Source organism: Alnus glutinosa, chromosome 2, assembly GCF_958979055.1.
Source record: "Alnus glutinosa chromosome 2, dhAlnGlut1.1, whole genome shotgun sequence".
Taxonomy (NCBI): Eukaryota; Viridiplantae; Streptophyta; class Magnoliopsida; order Fagales; family Betulaceae; genus Alnus; species Alnus glutinosa.
The window spans coordinates 36,017,079-36,035,650 of NC_084887.1; the positions used below are offsets into that span (position 1 = coordinate 36,017,079).

At 35.6% G+C, this 18,572-nt stretch overlaps 2 protein-coding genes across 2 annotated transcripts; one reads left to right on the forward strand and one right to left on the reverse strand.

Annotated features, from left to right (window-relative positions):
* Positions 1 to 400: 400 nt before the first annotated feature.
* On the forward strand, positions 401 to 4,471 carry LOC133859823 (peptidyl-prolyl cis-trans isomerase, chloroplastic). The gene is made up of 7 exons (XM_062295370.1): positions 401 to 740; positions 1,008 to 1,301; positions 1,422 to 1,621; positions 2,214 to 2,449; positions 2,893 to 3,035; positions 3,899 to 3,970; positions 4,077 to 4,471. The coding sequence occupies exons 1-7, from the start codon at positions 597 to 599 to the stop codon at positions 4,302 to 4,304; spliced, it is 1,317 nt and encodes a 438-aa protein (XP_062151354.1). The 5' UTR covers positions 401 to 596; the 3' UTR covers positions 4,305 to 4,471.
* A 3,110-nt stretch (positions 4,472 to 7,581) lies between these two features.
* LOC133859824 (serine/threonine-protein kinase STY13) lies at positions 7,582 to 14,068 on the reverse strand. The gene is made up of 6 exons (XM_062295371.1): positions 13,445 to 14,068; positions 11,983 to 12,104; positions 9,494 to 9,690; positions 9,176 to 9,350; positions 8,508 to 8,642; positions 7,582 to 7,996 (listed from the first exon to the last, which is right to left on the reverse strand). The coding sequence occupies exons 1-6, from the start codon at positions 13,710 to 13,712 to the stop codon at positions 7,790 to 7,792; spliced, it is 1,104 nt and encodes a 367-aa protein (XP_062151355.1). The 5' UTR covers positions 13,713 to 14,068; the 3' UTR covers positions 7,582 to 7,789.
* Positions 14,069 to 18,572: the final 4,504 nt, after the last annotated feature.

Genomic DNA, 18,572 nt, shown 5'->3' on the forward strand with positions numbered 1-18,572 from the left:
TTTTTTAATTGAACATAATGTGGCTTAATAAGAAATAATACACTTATATCTTTTATATATTTATTATACATTTACATACAACAAAGCTTAAAATTCACAATTGAATTTACGAGACCTAATGTAGATTTCATAAATTTAAAAATAAGATATTAAAAAAAAAAAATTGTATAGAAAATATAAAATAATATCATTTCTCGTGACGTGATAGCCATGTTTCGCTCAACATGATTAAAAATTTATAGAAAAGAAAACAAAAAGAATTATTTGATAACAGTTTGAAAATTAAGGAGAACAATTTGATGTAAATTAAGGACCCTAGATCATTTTTGCCGTTCACTGTAGAACAAGAAAAGTCAAAACCAAGACGCCTCTCGAACAACCAAAACCAGAAGATCTAAGAAGGGCTATATCTTATCCAAAGCGTGAGGACGGCGGCCCTTTCACAGCCATCTCTTACAATATAAAATCCCCGAGTCACCAAAAACCTTATCTACTGCTATCCTCTCTCTCAAAAACACTAACACTCATCAGTTCTTTTTCTTCCCCAAGACTCTGATGTTTTTTGTCTTTTTGTGAAAACACGAGCCCAACTTTCCATGGCCGCCATTATCTTCGCTCCAAAGATACCTACCACCAACCATATTCGCTTCCCATTTTCCCAAACCAACTTTTTGCCTCGCCGATTTGGACCCCGATGTTATGATCAAAATCGTCACCAGCCTCACCTCCAAACGAGACAGGTATAGTTTTTGGATCTTGTTTTATTCGTCTATTCGTGTTGTTGGTGAATTTTTTTGTACCACATTATGTTGAATTATCTCTGTTGGATGTATTTGAGATTTAGTTCAGTCAAATTCCTTGTGTTATTGGAACTCCTCAGTGGGTCAATTTATTAAGATTATGCCGTACTGAATGTTTGACAAAGATCAAAACTTTGTACAAAATTGAAGAACCTGTTCTTGAGATTGGTGATTAAAAGGACTTATTTTAAGCATTTCACTTCGCAGAAAGGGAGGTCGTTTTCCTTGAAGGAGTGTGCGATTTCAATAGCTTTGGCTGTGGGGTTAGTAACTGGAGTTCCTGCATTGGATTGGTCTGCAAATGCCAATGCAGCAACTAGTCCAGCTTTGCCTGATCTGTCTGTGTTGATATCTGGACCGCCAATCAAGGACCCGGGAGCGTTGTTGAGATATGCGCTGCCTATTAACAATAGAGCTATCAGGGAAGTACAAAAACCACTCGAAGACATCACTGAAAGTCTCAAGGTTGCTGGAGTTAAGGCACTCGATTCGGTTGAGAGGGTAATGTTTAAAATCCTCTTTTTATTTATTAATATTTTTTTTTCTGCGGTATCCATTTTTGGTTTGAGAAAAGCATGAGAAGAAATAAATTGACACTTAAATTTCAATGAAAAAATGCAGAATGTGAGGCAGGCGTCTCGGAACCTCAAGCAGGGGAAAACTTTAATTATATCAGGGTTAGCTGAATCAAAGAAGGACCATGGAGTAGAACTGCTAGACAAGCTGGAAGCGGGAATGGATGAGCTCCAACGAATTGTGGAGGATAGGAATAGAGATGCAGTAGCACCGAAACAGAAGGAGCTTCTTCAATATGTTGGAGGGTGAGTATTGTTGTAGAAACACTAATTTTCTTCTATGGTAAGTGTAGAAATATTACTTATGACATGCTGACAATTGGGTTTTTTTTTTTAAAAAAAAAACCACACAAAGATCCATATGTCACACTGTAACTCAAATGAAGAACTCAGAATGAGCATTGGATAGCCTTGTGTTTTCAGTAGTACTTTTGAATGTGAAGCTGTGTCAAGCTGGTAGACACAAGAAAGTGGCAGTTGAATCAGTTATTGTTTTTAGCATTACTTGAAATTTTCAATCTGTGTGAGTTAAGTTAGGTATAATTTGCTTATTTCAGCAACCTTAGAGGATGCTAAAGTGCATGAAGGGTGTAGGTTCCAAAACAATATCCAAGATTGAAAATGCAATTGGTGACAATGCCCCTGTTATGAAGACCGTTACCTAATCCTGTTAAGGAATGATTACGACTTTATACATCTACAAGACTTGCATCCTAATATTTTGCATAAAAATTGGGAAGGACTTGTATAAGTTAATCCTTTTAGATAAACTCCTTCTCATATATACCCTTGTCATTGACTGCAGCTGAGATCTTCCTGGGGCATTGGGTTTCTGCAGTGTTGAAGAGGATATGGTGGATGGCTTCCCATATGAAGTGCCTGAAGAATACCAAAGTATGCCTCTACTGAAGGGGAGAGCAACTGTAGAGATGAAGGTCAAGGTTAAGGACAACCCTACCCTAGATGAGTGTGTCTTCCGTGTAGTTCTAGATGGTTATAATGCGCCTGTAACTGCTGGGAATTTTGTAGACTTGGTGGAAAGACACTTCTATGATGGCATGGAAATCCAGAGAGGTAATGCCATCTCAAATTAAATGCGTATGATTATTGCTTGTTCATAAAAGAATACATCAAGTCTTCCTGCTACCTTGGGACTGGAAGTTTAGCGGTTCAACTGCCATGACCACCATCATCAACTTAATTTTTTTATATCCTGTTTGTCATTGCAAAACCACAATCAATGACACAATAAGTCCTACATATTTTTACCTTGGGACAAGCATTGATTGACTAATATTATATTCTGAGAGCTAGCAAAAGATCTTACTGTAACATCACATATTAAACCAAAGCATATGTTCAAGATTCACTCATGCTCCTTTTCTGCCGTCTTTTGCTATTTATACTGCAGCCTATAGTGTAGTCAAATACTTCTAACTGTTAATCACATTATACATACAAATTTAGATTTATTCATGCCTTAACAAAGCTTAGAAGTTACCTTGGATTTGGTGCAGCCGATGGCTTTGTTGTTCAAACTGGTGACCCTGAAGGTCCTGCAGAGGGTTTCATTGATCCTAGTACAGAGAAAACCAGGACAATACCATTAGAAATCATGGTGGAGGGGGAGAACGCACCTGTTTATGGAGCAACTTTGGAAGTAAGTTTTTCAAACTGTCCAGTTGTCATTCTGTATATAGTTACACATATGAGATGAAACACGAAATCATAGGGAATAATGAATTTAAAACTAATAAGAATCATCGAATCAGAAGACAACGCCTCAATATTTGCCATCTCTGCTATAGTGTGTATCACAGAAAAAGATATTGAAAAAATTTTAATAAACTCTTTTAAATGAGAGACAACCTTGTCCTGCATTTTTTAGATATTGAGAAACTTGATTAACTTGTCTGTTATAGTGTGTATTACAGAAAAAGATATTGAAGAAATTTTAATAAACTCTTTTAAATGAGAGACAACCTTGTCCTGCATTTTTTAGATATTGAGAAACGATTAACTTGTCTTCCTTTGTTTGCCACAATTCAAATTACTTGATTACTTTAGTATTCTTTGAATTTTGTGAAATTCATGTCATAGATTACAGTACAAATATTACTTATCAAAAAGATTACAGTACAAATATCCATGTATTCATTCAACCTTGATTATGTCCCTCCTTTTGTAAACCGGTTTTTCTAAGCTCAGCACATGAGCTTCTAAACAAGGGTGCATTAAAGTGGTGATTAACTCAGGTTGAATGCGGCGGCTGTTGGTTTGTCCACCTTGACAGCATGACTGCCATCCTTGGGTAAAAGCGGCATCTCATCCACCATGGCTGGGTGGCTATATAAATAAACAATATCAAATTGGAATCTTATTCTTAGTCATTCCCTCCTTGTGATCAGTTATCTAAAATCATGTTTATATCTACCAGATGTTAAAAGTTTTTCTAATCACTGTTAAAATCTGTGTTTGCTACTGTTTGTTGGTCCCTGTTGTAACATTTGTGTGTTTGGACAGGATATTGGTCTATACAAGGCTCAAACAAAGCTTCCATTTAATGCGTTTGGAACGATGGCCATGGCCAGAGATGTGAGCATTTGAACTTCAACATTGCTGTTCTCTACAGAGATGCAGTGCTTTTGGTTATCTGACACGAAGGCTAACCAGATTATGTTTATTTATGTTTTCATTACAGGAGTTTGAGAACAATTCTGGGTCCAGCCAGGTATTTTGGCTACTGAAAGAAAGTGAATTAACTCCCAGTAATGCAAACATATTGGATGGTCGGTATGCAGTGTTTGGTTATGTGACAGAAAATGAGGATTATTTGGCAGATCTCAAGGTTGGTGATGTCATAGAGTCCATTCAAGTTGTCGCTGGCTTGGATAATCTAGTCAATCCAAGCTACAAGATTGCTGGGTAGTTACCTTTCCATATTATTAGTGTTAAATACTGCATATGAGACTTTATTGCTCACTCCCACTAAATTTGTTGGTGGAGTTAATAATTTGTGGGGTTCCATTTTTAAGTTTGTATTTTTCCTTCGAGGATTCGGTAATGGATAGTTTGGGAGAATTTTTAGCATCTAAATTGACAAGGTGTTCATGTAGAGAGGTGATATGCAGGGGATAGGAAACTGTTCTCTTGCAAGCCCTTTTTTATAAAAAAAGCAAATATAATCATAAAGTGTCATTTGATATTACATCAAATGACACTTTTTTATTATATTTGCTTTTTTTTATTAAAAAGAGCCTGTTGGGAGACGGTTTTTCGTCCTCCAAAAATCATTTTCCGTTCATGTAAGACTACTGATGCCAAGATCAGATTCATTTCATATTACTCGCATTCTTATATTCACTTGTTTATTGATGGGATGTAATATCATCAAAGATACCTCAAAAACTCCTTTCCCCTTTCCCCCTTTTTTTAGGAGAAAAGAAAAAAAAAAAAAAAAAAAAAAGATACCTCAATAACATTAGTCATACAATTTTCTACTTAAGAAAACTCTAGGTGGTAGGTGGTTCTATAATCGACTCTGCATGACTGCAGTGCTAGAAAATGATAATGGTACCTTGTGACACACTAATTTTCCAAAATAAGTGATAGATGAAAGGTCATGTATTCTAGAAAAATGTACCTTGATAAATTTGATGAAATGAGGGAGCTATCTGGGGCATTGTTGAACTTGGTTTGGCTAGCTCTATTAGTGCAATATACGTAGCTGGCGCACGCGATGCTCAAGTATTTTACAAGGTTAATTATTGCTGAGGGTGATTCTCAAGTTGTTTCTTATTTCTTAATCTGTATCTCCCGTTGGATTGGCAATTGGATTCATTAATCTATGAAGCAGCTTGTGTCCCACTGAAGAGGGCTCTGTTGGACTAGTACTTATGGCCATGTTGTTGCAGTGACACAATTAGACCATACATTCAACAAGAACTCTATATTTACTTTTTATGCACTTGGGAATTGATTCCAATATGGAGGCACACAAAGTTCACTAGTGGGGGAGCTTCTTATGACGGGAATAGTTTTGTGGGTTTGGCCAGCTTTATACCACCTTTTGTCAATAGGGCATAGAATTCAAATTGCTTTTTCTATGATGGGAAATGGGAATATTGATATCATCTGATTCCTTGATCTCTATCATCTGATTGCTTTTCGTATCCTCCATTGATCATCATGCCTTGCCTGCAACTTTGATGTTAACAATATTTATAATACCTTTTTCATAAGAGGGAAGAAAAAAGATTGAAAAAAAAGTGGTCGATATGGCTAGTGCTCCTGCTAATATGTTTCGTTGCAAATATTACACAATATTATTTGTAACGATTAAGGTGCATTTGGTCGCATAATCAAGATACATGAGGAATTAGAATACTGTTCTTAATTATGTTACTATTCTTATTCTTTTTTTTAAAGAACCATAATTAGTAAAATTTTATTTGATAAATATTTTATTCCGTATAATTTATTTAATCTAAATATCGCATTGATTGCTAGGTGGAAATGTTTACTTAAAAAATAAAAAATAAAAAAAAATTACTGGTTGTTAGTTGTCATAAGCTTAAATGGCTGATAGTTAATTGAGATCACGTATGATACATAGGATATTGCACATAAATAAAATTTTTTAAAAAAAAAAAAAAATTCTAATTTGAGACGCTTATTTTAAATGAACAGACCAAATTTTGGCATGTCATATTGCATGTTAAAAACCAAAAAATTTCTCTCTTTCCAATAGCTATCGCCACCCTCCCTATTGCACCACCACTACCAGTCTCTCACTTTCACTACTACTGGGGATGACCGGCCACTCCTTTGGCTACTTTAGGAGTCGTTCGACCACCCCAGACTAGCCCAAGGAGGTGGTTCTCTCCCCTCCCTTTCAAAACAACACAGTTTATTAAGTCCAACTGTGCTCCTTCGCTAACCCATCTCTCTCTTAACTTCTCACCAAAGGATTATGAAATCTCCTTATGCAAATAAACCTCTTGAAGATCCCAAGGTCATTAAAGACCTTTATTACATCGTCTTTATTGGTTGTCTTTCTCTTTCCACCAACATAGACACTTTCAACAAGGTAATGGTTGAAAAGTTTTAGCTTTTAACCACAAGGATGGTTCAACTACCCCTTTTTGACAAGGGAATGCTAGTTGGGGGGTGGCCAAACCACTCTCAATGGCCAAAGGGGTGGCTCGGCTACCCTGTGTAACAGGATCACAATAAAAGAGGTAACGGGATAAGAGCTCGACAGTGGTGGGAGGTGGCGAAAGAGCAACGAGAGGGGTGGTGAATGGTGATGGACAAAGAGGTTCTTGAAAATGAGATGCAAAGCTTTTTCTTCAATAATAGATGACATGATTGATTTTGGATCAAATGACGATTCAGATTAAAGCTATTGCACCATGATACCCTAGATATTGTATAGAGTCTCAATATGCTATATGAGTTGTTGAAAACAAAATCGAGTGGCAGGTGATTGGACACAAAAAAAAAAAAAAAAAAAAAAAAAAAAAAAAAAAGATTAAAAGGCCAGCAACAGCTGGAACCATTGATAATGACCTCAAGGTGACCCATTGTAAGAAAATGACAACAAACTATCTCCGCATAAGTTATATATAATAAGAATAATGTCACTCTTCACACACATTTCACACCGGCCAACATTACGTTTCATGTTAACCCCCCCTTTTTTTTTAGGAAAGTGTTTTTGGGTTTTGATTTGAAAAAAATATTTTGATGCGACGTAAAAACGAAAAGTGTTTTTTTTTAGTGAAATTGACGTTTAAAAAGTGTTTTTGTGTCTTACTTAAAAGTGTTCGTCAAAGAATTTTAGAAAATTATATTATTTATTTATTTATTTTAAGAACAGAAAAATGTTTTCAGAGTCGTTACTAAACGAGGGCAGGAGAAAGTGGAAGAGAAGGCGATCCGAGCAAAAATAACCCTAGGACAAGGTATAATCCTTAACATATAGATGACTTAAAAAAGGACATAGGAAACAAATATGATAAAACATAGCAGTTCCCAGCCTCCACCTGAGTATAGTCACCATAAAGTTCTCAAGATTGTGTGTGTGTGCATGGGCACACGCCCACTTGTTAGAACAGAACATCTCCATGATTATATCCACTGAACTACCATTATATATGAACTACTACTACTACTAGGGTTTTCTCCAAGTAGAGGCCAAAGAATGAGAAAGAAAGAACTGCTTTACAAAATCTATAGTCCAATAAGGTAACAGATATTGGAGAGCCTCTCTTAGCCTTTAGCCTATAGCCTCCACAGTTTCGTTTTCCCTCTAGTTTCAATCTGTTTAAATTGAATAAGATACAAATTGAATTTCCAGAACTGTGTTGCATATCAGCAGAATCCCTTTTTGCTTGGAGGAGTTTAAATATTTCAAGGCCCTCGATACCTGCGGAAACACAAACAACCCTGAGGCTGATCATGAGGGATCATACCTCCACCCTTTGACGTGTCAATGGCCTCCAACATGGCCACTACCTCATCCATCTCCGGCCGCTTGTCAGGGTTAGCATCCCAGCATCGCTTCATTACATTTGCAAGAGAGCTTGGGCAACACCGGGGAATCTCTGGCCTCAGATTCTGCAGTTTGATATAGAAGCATATGGAAGTTTAACTTCCTTTTTTAGCTTACAACTCTAATGATGGCCGACAAAATTGTTGTTTTCATCACAGCCATTAGTTTAAAGAAATACAGAACAATATAAGTAACAGCTATTTATCCGTTGCTATTGTTGAGATATAATACAATTTCTTTTCTTTTCCTCTAATACATTGGCATATTTTGTATGCAATACATTTTTTTTTTAATTTTTAATTTTTTTTTTTTTTGTTTATAAAAAAGAGAAATGATTCATTCCTTCTTCCTGTCCTTTTCCCTTCCTCCCATTTGTGAAAATCACCATTCAATTTGTGGAGTCCATGTGGGTCCCTTATATGGGCCTTACAAATCTAATGGTGATTTTCAAAAGTGGGAGGATAAGAGAAGGACAGGAGAAGGATGTATAGCACATCTCTTTATAATTTTTTTTTTTTCTAATCTCTGTTAATGTTAGTTATATGCAAGCAGAAACATCTGACATATTTTGTCTACCTGGCGAACAACAGCTGATGTTACTTCTGAGAAACTGAGGTCCGGGTACGGCATGTCACAACAGTATATCTCCCACAAGCAGATACCAAAACTGTACACATCACATTTCCTATTATATGGGTTGCCATTGAGAACCTGCCCCATGCAAAGAAATTAGTGATAAGTTTAGATGCTCAATGCTTAAGATCTGAAATGATATCTGAACCATTTCCTAAGCAAAGCCAAACAAAGAACTGAAAAAGGGAAACACTAATCGATACCAAAGCTAAGCATCATGTCCAGACCCACCCAAAAGTGCAAGTAGAATCTATTCGCCTTTTGTTTCCTTGCAATACAGCAAAAAATGCTAAAACTCATAAACTAGGCTCTTATGAGCAGCCAAGAATTTCATAGGTAGCAGCTGCTAAATAACAGAAGATGGTCCATGCTTTGTGGAACCAATTAGAATAGTAATAGAAACCTAGCAAGGTAAGCAGCATTTACACCCTTCTAGGGCTTAATTAACAGGTCACCTCAGCTTCAAGGATCCACAGAAGCAGAGGCCACTATGATGATTTAATTGATGAAACACACCCCAATGGTATAGCAAGCATGCACACAAGAGAGAGAGACAGAGAGAGATTGTGGTTTGTCACAGAGTTCAATTTAAAGCAAATAAAAGTGTATACCTCTGGTGCCATGTAACCAAGGGTTCCAGTCTCACCAGTCATGTCATTAGGATTTGAAGCCTCAACACGAGCAACTCCAAAATCAGCTATTTTAACAGTACGTGTCTTGTCCAGGAGCATATTCTCTGTTTTAACATCTCTGTGGACGATCTTCTGCGAATGAAGATAGCTCATCCTATAAAAATGGAGGATAATAATGAACCTGACATTAGAACTTTCGATATATAACGACTTGAATTTAATCTTGAAATGTGAAACCTTCAATACATTCAACAGATTTGGAGAATACAAGCAAAATAAAGGAGTGTAGAGTTTGACCCTCTTGCAAGATCCAGGGCAAGTTGGACAACTACTTTGAAAGCCAGCTTCCTTCTTCGGTTTTTTATGAGGTGAGTTTTTAGTGCACCCCCAGGGCAATATTCCACAACAACACAACAAACATTACTCGGCATGCCAATGTGTCCATTATCTGTTTGTAGGTTTAGCTCCGAAGTACCCATTGTCGCCCCTATAAACTGCAAACAGGATTTGGATTTTGCATGAATCAGTAAAGATAATTTTCATGGAAATGTCTAGACCTATTTAAGGACTTGGACAAAAGAAAAAAAATGTAGGTACAACCCTCTATTTTAGCATATACTGGGGATGCTTAACAGCATGTCATGCAAGCCCTAGAATAAGACACCATTTCTGTGCTCACACTCACGTTAGAGTCCATCTTGTCTTAATGCAGTATCAGACATATCCTATCCATTTTTGACTGGTGAGGTAATAGATGTACTTGTTGTATAAAACTAAAACAAGCACATTTAAGAAACTGAGAATGCAAAAGAAATACACGAGATATATATATATATATATATATATATATATATATATATATATATATATATATATATATATATATATATATGTATATATATTATAAGTGAATACATGAGGAAATATTGTACCATTATGCGCACTCAATCTTACCTCCTTTGTGTGCCGCGCCTACTTATCATCATAATGAACATTCCGCTTAAAAACTAAAATAAACTACTCACTATTTAAGAAACTGAGAACGCAAAAGAAATACATGATATATATATATATATATATATATATGCTACATGAACCATTTTTGTTTTATGGAAATCTTACATGACCATTGACAACACAGTCCCATGCCTTATTTGAACTTTACTGTTTCACCCTCAAAATGAAGGAAACTAAAACTTTTTTTTAAAAAAATAAAATAAACTGAAGGAAACTGAAAGTACTTCACCAAGTATTTCAATAATTTAATAAAAAAGAGATGAGTAATACTATTTAGTAGACTCATGTACAACTGTCATACAACTGAATGATATGGTAATAAAAATCAGCCTTTTGATAAGTACTTGTAAAAAAATGCTGATTTTTACTGCTACATCATTCAGTTGTATGGTAGTTGTACAAAAGTCTACTACATAGAATTACTCAAAAAAGATATTTTGAACATGCCAAAGCATCTTAGAACTAGAAATCTAAACAGCTGAAGATTAAAAAGAACGATAAGTTATAGTTGTTTAGCTAGATAAAAGATTTAATTTTCACAACTAAAAATGAAAAACTTTTCATAGTTATGCAAGACAATGCAAAAGGACAACTAAAAGCAGAACTTAAGGTGATCTGCATCTAAGAATTTGAAGCTCTTAGCAGAAACTAGGTAGATATCTAAACAGGGGGAGCATTAAAAAGCTTGAAATTTTTAGTTGTTTAGCTAGATATGAGATTTATTTTTCAGAACTAAATATGGAAAAAGTTCCAAAAACTCACCCCCCCCCCCCCCCCCCCCCCCCCCATCCTACCAGTTTGGTTAAATAGAAAGATTTTACCAATTTCAATTGCAACGAAGAGGGATGAGAGATAACATGAATCTGTTAAATCACCACTTAACCCAAAGGCTTAAGCCGATAAAAAAGAGTAAATTTAATTATTTAATCAATACTTTAATACTCCCATCATGTTTGAGTTCAAACTCCCCACACGTAAAATATTTAATTGAAATAATAGGTAAACTATGAGTTATTATTCAAACTCAGGACCTCTAGCTCTGATACCATGTTAAATTACCATTTATCCCAAAAGCTTAAGCTGATAGGAGGGGATGGATTTAATCATTAAATTTATATTTTAACACTCTCCCTCATGTGTGGATTCAAACTCCATCTTAATAAGTGAAGTCCAACACGTGGAATATTTAACTGAAATTGGGAGTGAATTGTGGAGTCATGGTTCAAACTCATGACATCTGGCTCTAATACCATATTAAACACCACTTATCCCAAAAGCTTAACTTGATAAGAAATGGTTAATTTAATCTTTATTTATATTCTAACAATTCCCCTTACGCATGGGTTTAAACTCCCCCTTAATTAGTGAGACCCAACACGTTGAATATTTAATTGAAATGGGAGCTGAATGACGAAGACAAAGTTCAAACTCATGACCTTTGCTCTGATACCATCTTAAATAACCTTTATCCCAAAAGGTTAAGAGGATATGAAAGAGTATTAATTATTTAATCAATACTTTAACAGAATCATCTTGAGAATAAGATAGCCTTAGGTTCAGGCAAGGCCTGTTTCCAAAAATTTCTATTGATTGGCCACATTTGTAATTTTTTACCTATTTATATTAAACTTTGCTTCAAAACAATAATCTGATAGCATGTATTAAGAAGTATCCATTATCATCATAATGCTACTTAAGTTCTTGTACAACTCTGTGGAAGTGAGGAAAAAATGGAAAGAAAAGAGAATACTGAAGACATGAAATATTACCTTTGTTACATTGGGATGGTCAAGCTTGTGCCAAACAGCAACCTCTTGTGTAAAAGCTGCTCTAAGAGAAGCTACTTCAGCCTCTGACCTGTGGCCCTCCTCCCCCCAATCAAGAAGTTTAACTGAGAATGAGAAAAGGAATGATTCCACTTTGAATTTGACTCACAATATAATTCTAGAAGAACTCTTAAATTAATAACTAAAACAACAGCAATTATCAATGAAAGATAAGTCTTATCAAACATTATGTGATGATGATCAAATAAAAACTACATAGCATATCCAGATTAGTTATGGATTAAAATAAAGATTTGGTTTGATTTGTCCAGCCAACCCAAAATTGTCGGTATGAGACTTTTGTGAGTTGAAAAGATGAGCATCCATCAGGCAGCATCGCATCTTGCCAGTAAACACAAGTCACCAATATCAAGTTAATCACTTTTAATTCCCAGCTCTATACCTCCACAAACAGAGTTAAGAAATGATTGCAGATCGGTAATAAATAAGGACACATGAAAGTTCAAGAAAAGAGCAACTTTTTTGAATTTAATGCAGGTAACTGCAAACTCAACTCAGCCCCGTGAATCACGGATTTTGTAAGTCTAGCTCTACAAGGGTCAATCACAAACCACTCATGATTATCTATCCAAAAATAAATAATAAAATAATAAAATAAAATAAACCAGGTAGCCATTTAATGAAAAAAGCACTACACTATCCCTCTAGTTAGTTGCTGAGAAAACTCGGGGATAGGAAAGAAAGTTAGTTGCAATCTTATGTTTCATGCTGCTTGCCTTCAAGAATGAAGCTTAACTAAGCATACCAACAGAAGGCATAGTAAAGTGAAAATTGTTGTTTCCTCCCAAAGTATAAAGTTGAATACATTTTCCTGCATTTCCTCATCAATAAATCAACAATGAAGGAACTAGCAACAGCAAATCCAGTAGATACCCTCGCCAGCTAAGCCAGACAAAGGCCAAACTTTAAAGTAAAACCCCGCAAATAACACTCAGCCTCGGCCACTTCCAAATGAAGAGGAGAAAAGAGTTCCCTAATGACCAACATTTTGAGCTACTGTTTGCTTGCCACTTGTAGGAATATGCGATATTTGCTTGGCTCTAAAAGCAAGAGAAGTAATTTCAACCAAGTTAATTAAACGATATGTACGAAATCACTTAAAAAACCAAGCCCTTTCAGTCAAAAAGACCCAAAATCATACTTTCTAACAAAACAAAAGTATAAATCCACATAAAATTTGGCTGAATACAGAAAATCCCTAAATGATGTGCCACAATATCAACCAAAATGAGCAGCTTAAAGTGAACAAAAGAGACGAAAGTACACATAGAAATGAATTGGTATTCTCAAGAAAGAAAATTGTTGAGAAATGGGTTTGTTTATTTTCCCAAATGGAAATTTACAGAACAAAACAAAAACAAAAACAAGAAAAAAAATCCAATACCAGCAACGTCTTGGCCATCATAAATGCCACGGTGAACGGTGCCGAAAGTGCCACGGGCTATGACGCCCTTGATGATGAGCTTGGAGGGGTCAATCTCCCACTCGTGCCTGGTGACAGTGGGCGTTGCTTCTTGTTCTTGTTCTCTGTTCTTGTTCTTCTCCATAGTCCATGCCCTGCTCAGATGCCTCTGAAGCTGCTCGTCCAAGCTCTTCAGATCTATCTGATCCGCCCTCACATACCCACCACCACTTTCACTCTTCTCTTTCATCTCCCTCTCTCTCTCTCTCTCTCTCTCTCTCTCTCTTTCTTTCCCAGATTCCCAGACTCTGTTGATTGTGTCAAAGCGCAACCGTTGAGGCAGACACCAACAACGGGCTGTTCTGATTGATGGTTTGGCTCCTGGGTGTTTCACTTAACTACTGCTGCTTCTTCTTCTTTGTTGTGGTGCTGACTGCTGTGGATTATAATGATGTCTGTCCATTAGTAGAACTAGTATCACTATGAGAGTTATTATAGTATCTCTCTCTCTCTCTCTCCCCCCCAATCGTCCATGTGGGCACATGGATTTTGCCTGATCACGACGTGTGTTTCTGACCCACCTCTCTCTCTCTCTCTGTTGTTGTTATTCATGGCATTCACGGTCAATGTACCTTTTCTATAAAGACTGCCACAGCCCCAAATAGCTATTATCTTCACTCTAGAGCAGTTGGTACTTGGAACAGGGGAAATGGAAGTTGCAAAGAGGGGTAGAGGTTCGTTACTTGGATTGGGTAATTCCAATTTCAGAATCTCAGATGGTCAACAAACAGCGTTATCTTACTATTCTTCAACATCATTTAGTATGAAAATCCACGCAAAATCTATTGGTTCACATATTTGATAGTTTCAAGCCTTCTATATAATTTCTAAACATAAATTCAAATTTGGCAACAAAGCTAAATTACCTAACTCATTACACCACTCTTTTCAACATGCAAATTGGAGCAAAATGACCCGGATCCGACTTTGCTGGGACGGAGCTGGGGTGGCCGGTAGGAGCCATGACCCCCAGTTTATTTGAAAAATAAAATTTAACAAGAATAGTTTGATTATCAGTCTATTTGGTCCCTACTCATTAAATTTTTTGGCCCTACCCGTTATAAATTTTGGCCCATTTTTGCTGTTAAAGTGTGGAGAAATAAACATTTTAGAGCCTATCTGTGTCGATTGGTTCTTTGTGAAACGATCTATAATTTGTTGAGAAATATAAATGAATTAAAGTATGGGTGCAGGCCGAAAGCAAAAGAGTAAATAAAAATTGTATTGTAGAAAAGATGTGTTTTTTTTTTTTTTTCCAAGCACATAAGAGACTCAAGAAGGCATTGAAAACTTGAAGATGATGAGATATCAAACCCACCTAGTATATTTTATATTTATACTTTGATCACATATTTTAATTTATTTTTTGTTTGGCCCCCTCCCAACCAAATGTCTGGCTCCGCCCCTGCTACTTCACAATTTAAAGAAACATTTGGTGAGTTGCTACACTGCTTACCAAAAATTTGGTGAGCACAATTCACTCACAAATGTAAAAACAAAGCATTTTTTAATTTCTAACATTTTCGCTTCTCATAAAACAAAAACAAGGAAATCATTGAGAAATAATATTTAAATAGAATAGTGAAAGTGAATAATTAAAATGAATTAGAATGTGTGGGTTATGTCACAAACCCAAGAAGAGCTGGATGTGCTCTTTTTTGGTGTTATTAAGTTGATTTTTTTGATATTATTTGTCACGATTTGGGAAAACACTAGCCATATTTACACTATCATTTCAAAATATAAATTAAAATCATAATTTGAATTCTTTTAAAAGAAAAACTGGCAGTCGATTACCCATTTGACCAAATAACATTTCTTGTCTTTTTATCAGAAGAGAAGAGAATAGAGAGAGCAAGAAACACATACAGCCGGTGAGTTTTGAAAGTAGGAGGCACTCAAGAGGGTGGGTTGGGATGGAATTCAATTTGTAATTATACCAAAATTAATAATACAAGTATTGGTCAATTAAAAGCACCTCTTCGACAAAAACAATCAATGTGTACCATTTCTTTTCAATTCAATTTATGTTCAACATTTTCCTACTAACTCCAAAAATCTCCCTTCATAACCTACTCCAAGTATATCCTTAAATATTTATATATATATATATATAAAAACAATTGCCTTTGCTGTTTGCTGATATGCTTGTTGCCATTATTTCTTTCAAACTTGTCCACTGATCCAATCAAAAAACATACCGTGACTCCATGGGATATATATGGATGGCAAGTTTTGCATCATGATTGGGTCAATTGCAAACTTGGCGTCATGGACAGAATCGAGAGTTTTTATTTGGTGGGGGGCAAAGTATGAATGATGGGCCAAGCCTAATTTTAATAAGGGTCAAATCTAATTTTTAAGCTTAATAATATATATAAACTTGAATGATAAAATAATATTTAAGGAAATTTTTGAAAACAAAGGGGCCGAAGCCATGACACACCGGACAGCACTTAGCTTAGTTCATGCTTGGAACCATGGTTGGTCCCTTATTTAATATGATTTACTTACGTTTCATATTGAGAAAATGAATAGTTCACATAGAGTAAGTGAATTACAAGATTGGACTTTATAAATGATTATAGGGAGATTTCAAATTGACTAATCCACCGGCGATTTCCTATTTGCTAATCATATCATTGCATATAATTGTTATTTTTTTCTTCTTCTTTCTTTTTGTTCCTTGAGTGAATAAATGCTAAGTTTGGAATCACACATTAATACAAAGACAATACTTCACACATGGCAAATGGGTGGCCAAGATTTGTGGAAAAAAAGTAATTTGTGGCAGCTGACTGGCTGGGAAGAAAGAAAGAGAAGTTGGAGTGTGTGGTCAAGGATTCTCCATGTCTTCATACTGGAGTGGAGGAGTTCAGCTCCATGATTGCATGCTATAATACAAAGATATACAGGCAGGCACTAAAGGAGATCTCTACGATAAAGGGAAGCAGGCGGTTGATTTGGGGAAGGTTGGATTTTTGAGATGCTTTAAACCAACTAATAAGCAATGCAAAGTGCAAACTAGGTCTTTAGCCTACTTTTAGGGCTATGAAAACCATAGCTTTTGAAGCGCTGAATGTAGGGACGGAATCAAAATTTTTTATTTGAGGAGGCTAAAGTATGAATGAGAAATCAAGCCTAATTTTAAAGCCTAAAAATACACATATATTTAACTTAATAAAGAAATTTGAAAACTAGGGGAGATGACCCTATGGTCTATATATGGTTCCGTCCCTAAATGAATGACATTTAGCCCTGAAACACTATTTAATGAAACTTGTTGATATGCAGCCGGTTGGATTGGAGGCAAAGATACTTCAAATAAGGAATTAAATAAGAAATTGTGCCACTCTCTTATGCTTCAAATGATTATTAATGAACCCCCAACAAAGCAATTAACAACTTTAGCCACTTCCATGGCTCCAAATGAGTGTTCCTCCCACCTAATAAAGAAAATCATAGCTTATATATATATATATATATATAATGGCAAGTAGCTCTGAAAACACTCCTTAGATAAACCTTTTTTTTTTTTTTTTCTAAGCTTTAGGCAAACTTGTTGATATGGGGAAGGTTGGATCAGATGTACAGGTACTTCAAGTAAGTAATCAAATAAGAAACTTTTTTGCCACTTTCTTTTCTTATGCTCCAAATGATTTTCCATCAGCAATAAAGGCGACATGCGACCTCTCAAGTCTTGGAGACTAATTTATAGTTTTGATGTCATTGTTGAGGAAGACAAGAAACCCCTCAAAATAAAGCAGAAGACAGATTCTGATCTTTGATGCTTTCCACCATTCCATGTGGCTTCCTTCGTATTTTCCCTTTCTCTTTTTTTTCTTTTCTTTTTTTTCACTTGGCAAAACTATAATAATTAAGATACTTCATTCATGGGGTCAAATTCTCTCTAATGCTTAGAAGAAGAAGAAGAAGAAAAAAAAATACCATCATGAACTCTATATTGAGAATGTTTTGGTGCGTTTGGGTATTGAATTTTTAGAATTAAAATTGAATTCTAATTCTATTTACAAATATTGAGGTAAAAAATTGTGTTTGGGTGTTGAATTTTGAGATTGAAAAATATTATATTTTAATAGTAAGAAATGATTGGAAGTTTAAAAAGTTGTGTATAATAATTGGTATTTTGAAAAGTTGTGTGAAATAATAATTTATTATATATTGATTATTTAATTAAAAAAAATAATTAATATTTTTTTAAAAAAAATAATTGAAATCAAAATTAAAAATTAAAAAATAAAAATAAAAATAAAAATGAAGGAAGGGGTGGCTGCCAACTTTTGGGGGAGGTCGGGGTGGCCGCGCGGCCACCCCCAGTACTCGGGGGAGGCCGCGCGGCCTCCCCCAAGGGGGGTGGCTGCCGGCTCTGTTTTTTTTTTAATTTCTTTTTTTTTATTTAAATTATTAATATTTTATTATTTAAATGTGAGACCCACGCATTTTTTTAGTCAACTTTTCCTGCGTGTGGGTCCCACCATTAATCTGAAAAACAGCATTGAATTTTCTCAAAACTCGAGTCAAAATCCGGGTTTTATGCGGGTGGGTGGGTTTTAGAAAAAACCCGAGTGGAATAATTATTCCACTCGGTTGCCAAACAGTTCATAATATACGATCTCCGGTCCGGATCGAAGGAAATCTCATGCAATTGTGAGAGATTCCCCGATAGGGCTTGGGCTCATTGCTTGGACAGATAAACCTATCGAGAGCCTCTTACAATTGTGGAGATCTCCTCCAATTCCAATTATAGGAAATCATAGTAGAAAGATTGAAAACAATACTTTCTTGGCTTGAAGAAGCTTATCACTCGTTGCATTTTTCAGGATTAGTTTCTACTGGTGTACAATTTTGTACTCTTGGCAATTTTTTTTATAAAAAGAGAACATTATTCAACAGAGAAAGGTGATGCATTTGCATTTACTTCTTCTACCCGACCGACACTGGGGCATCCTTGCTTTCTACCCAACCGACACAAAAGATTATTCTTAAGAATTTTCCGTCTCTGCCTGAATAATTTTTTACCTACAGAAGC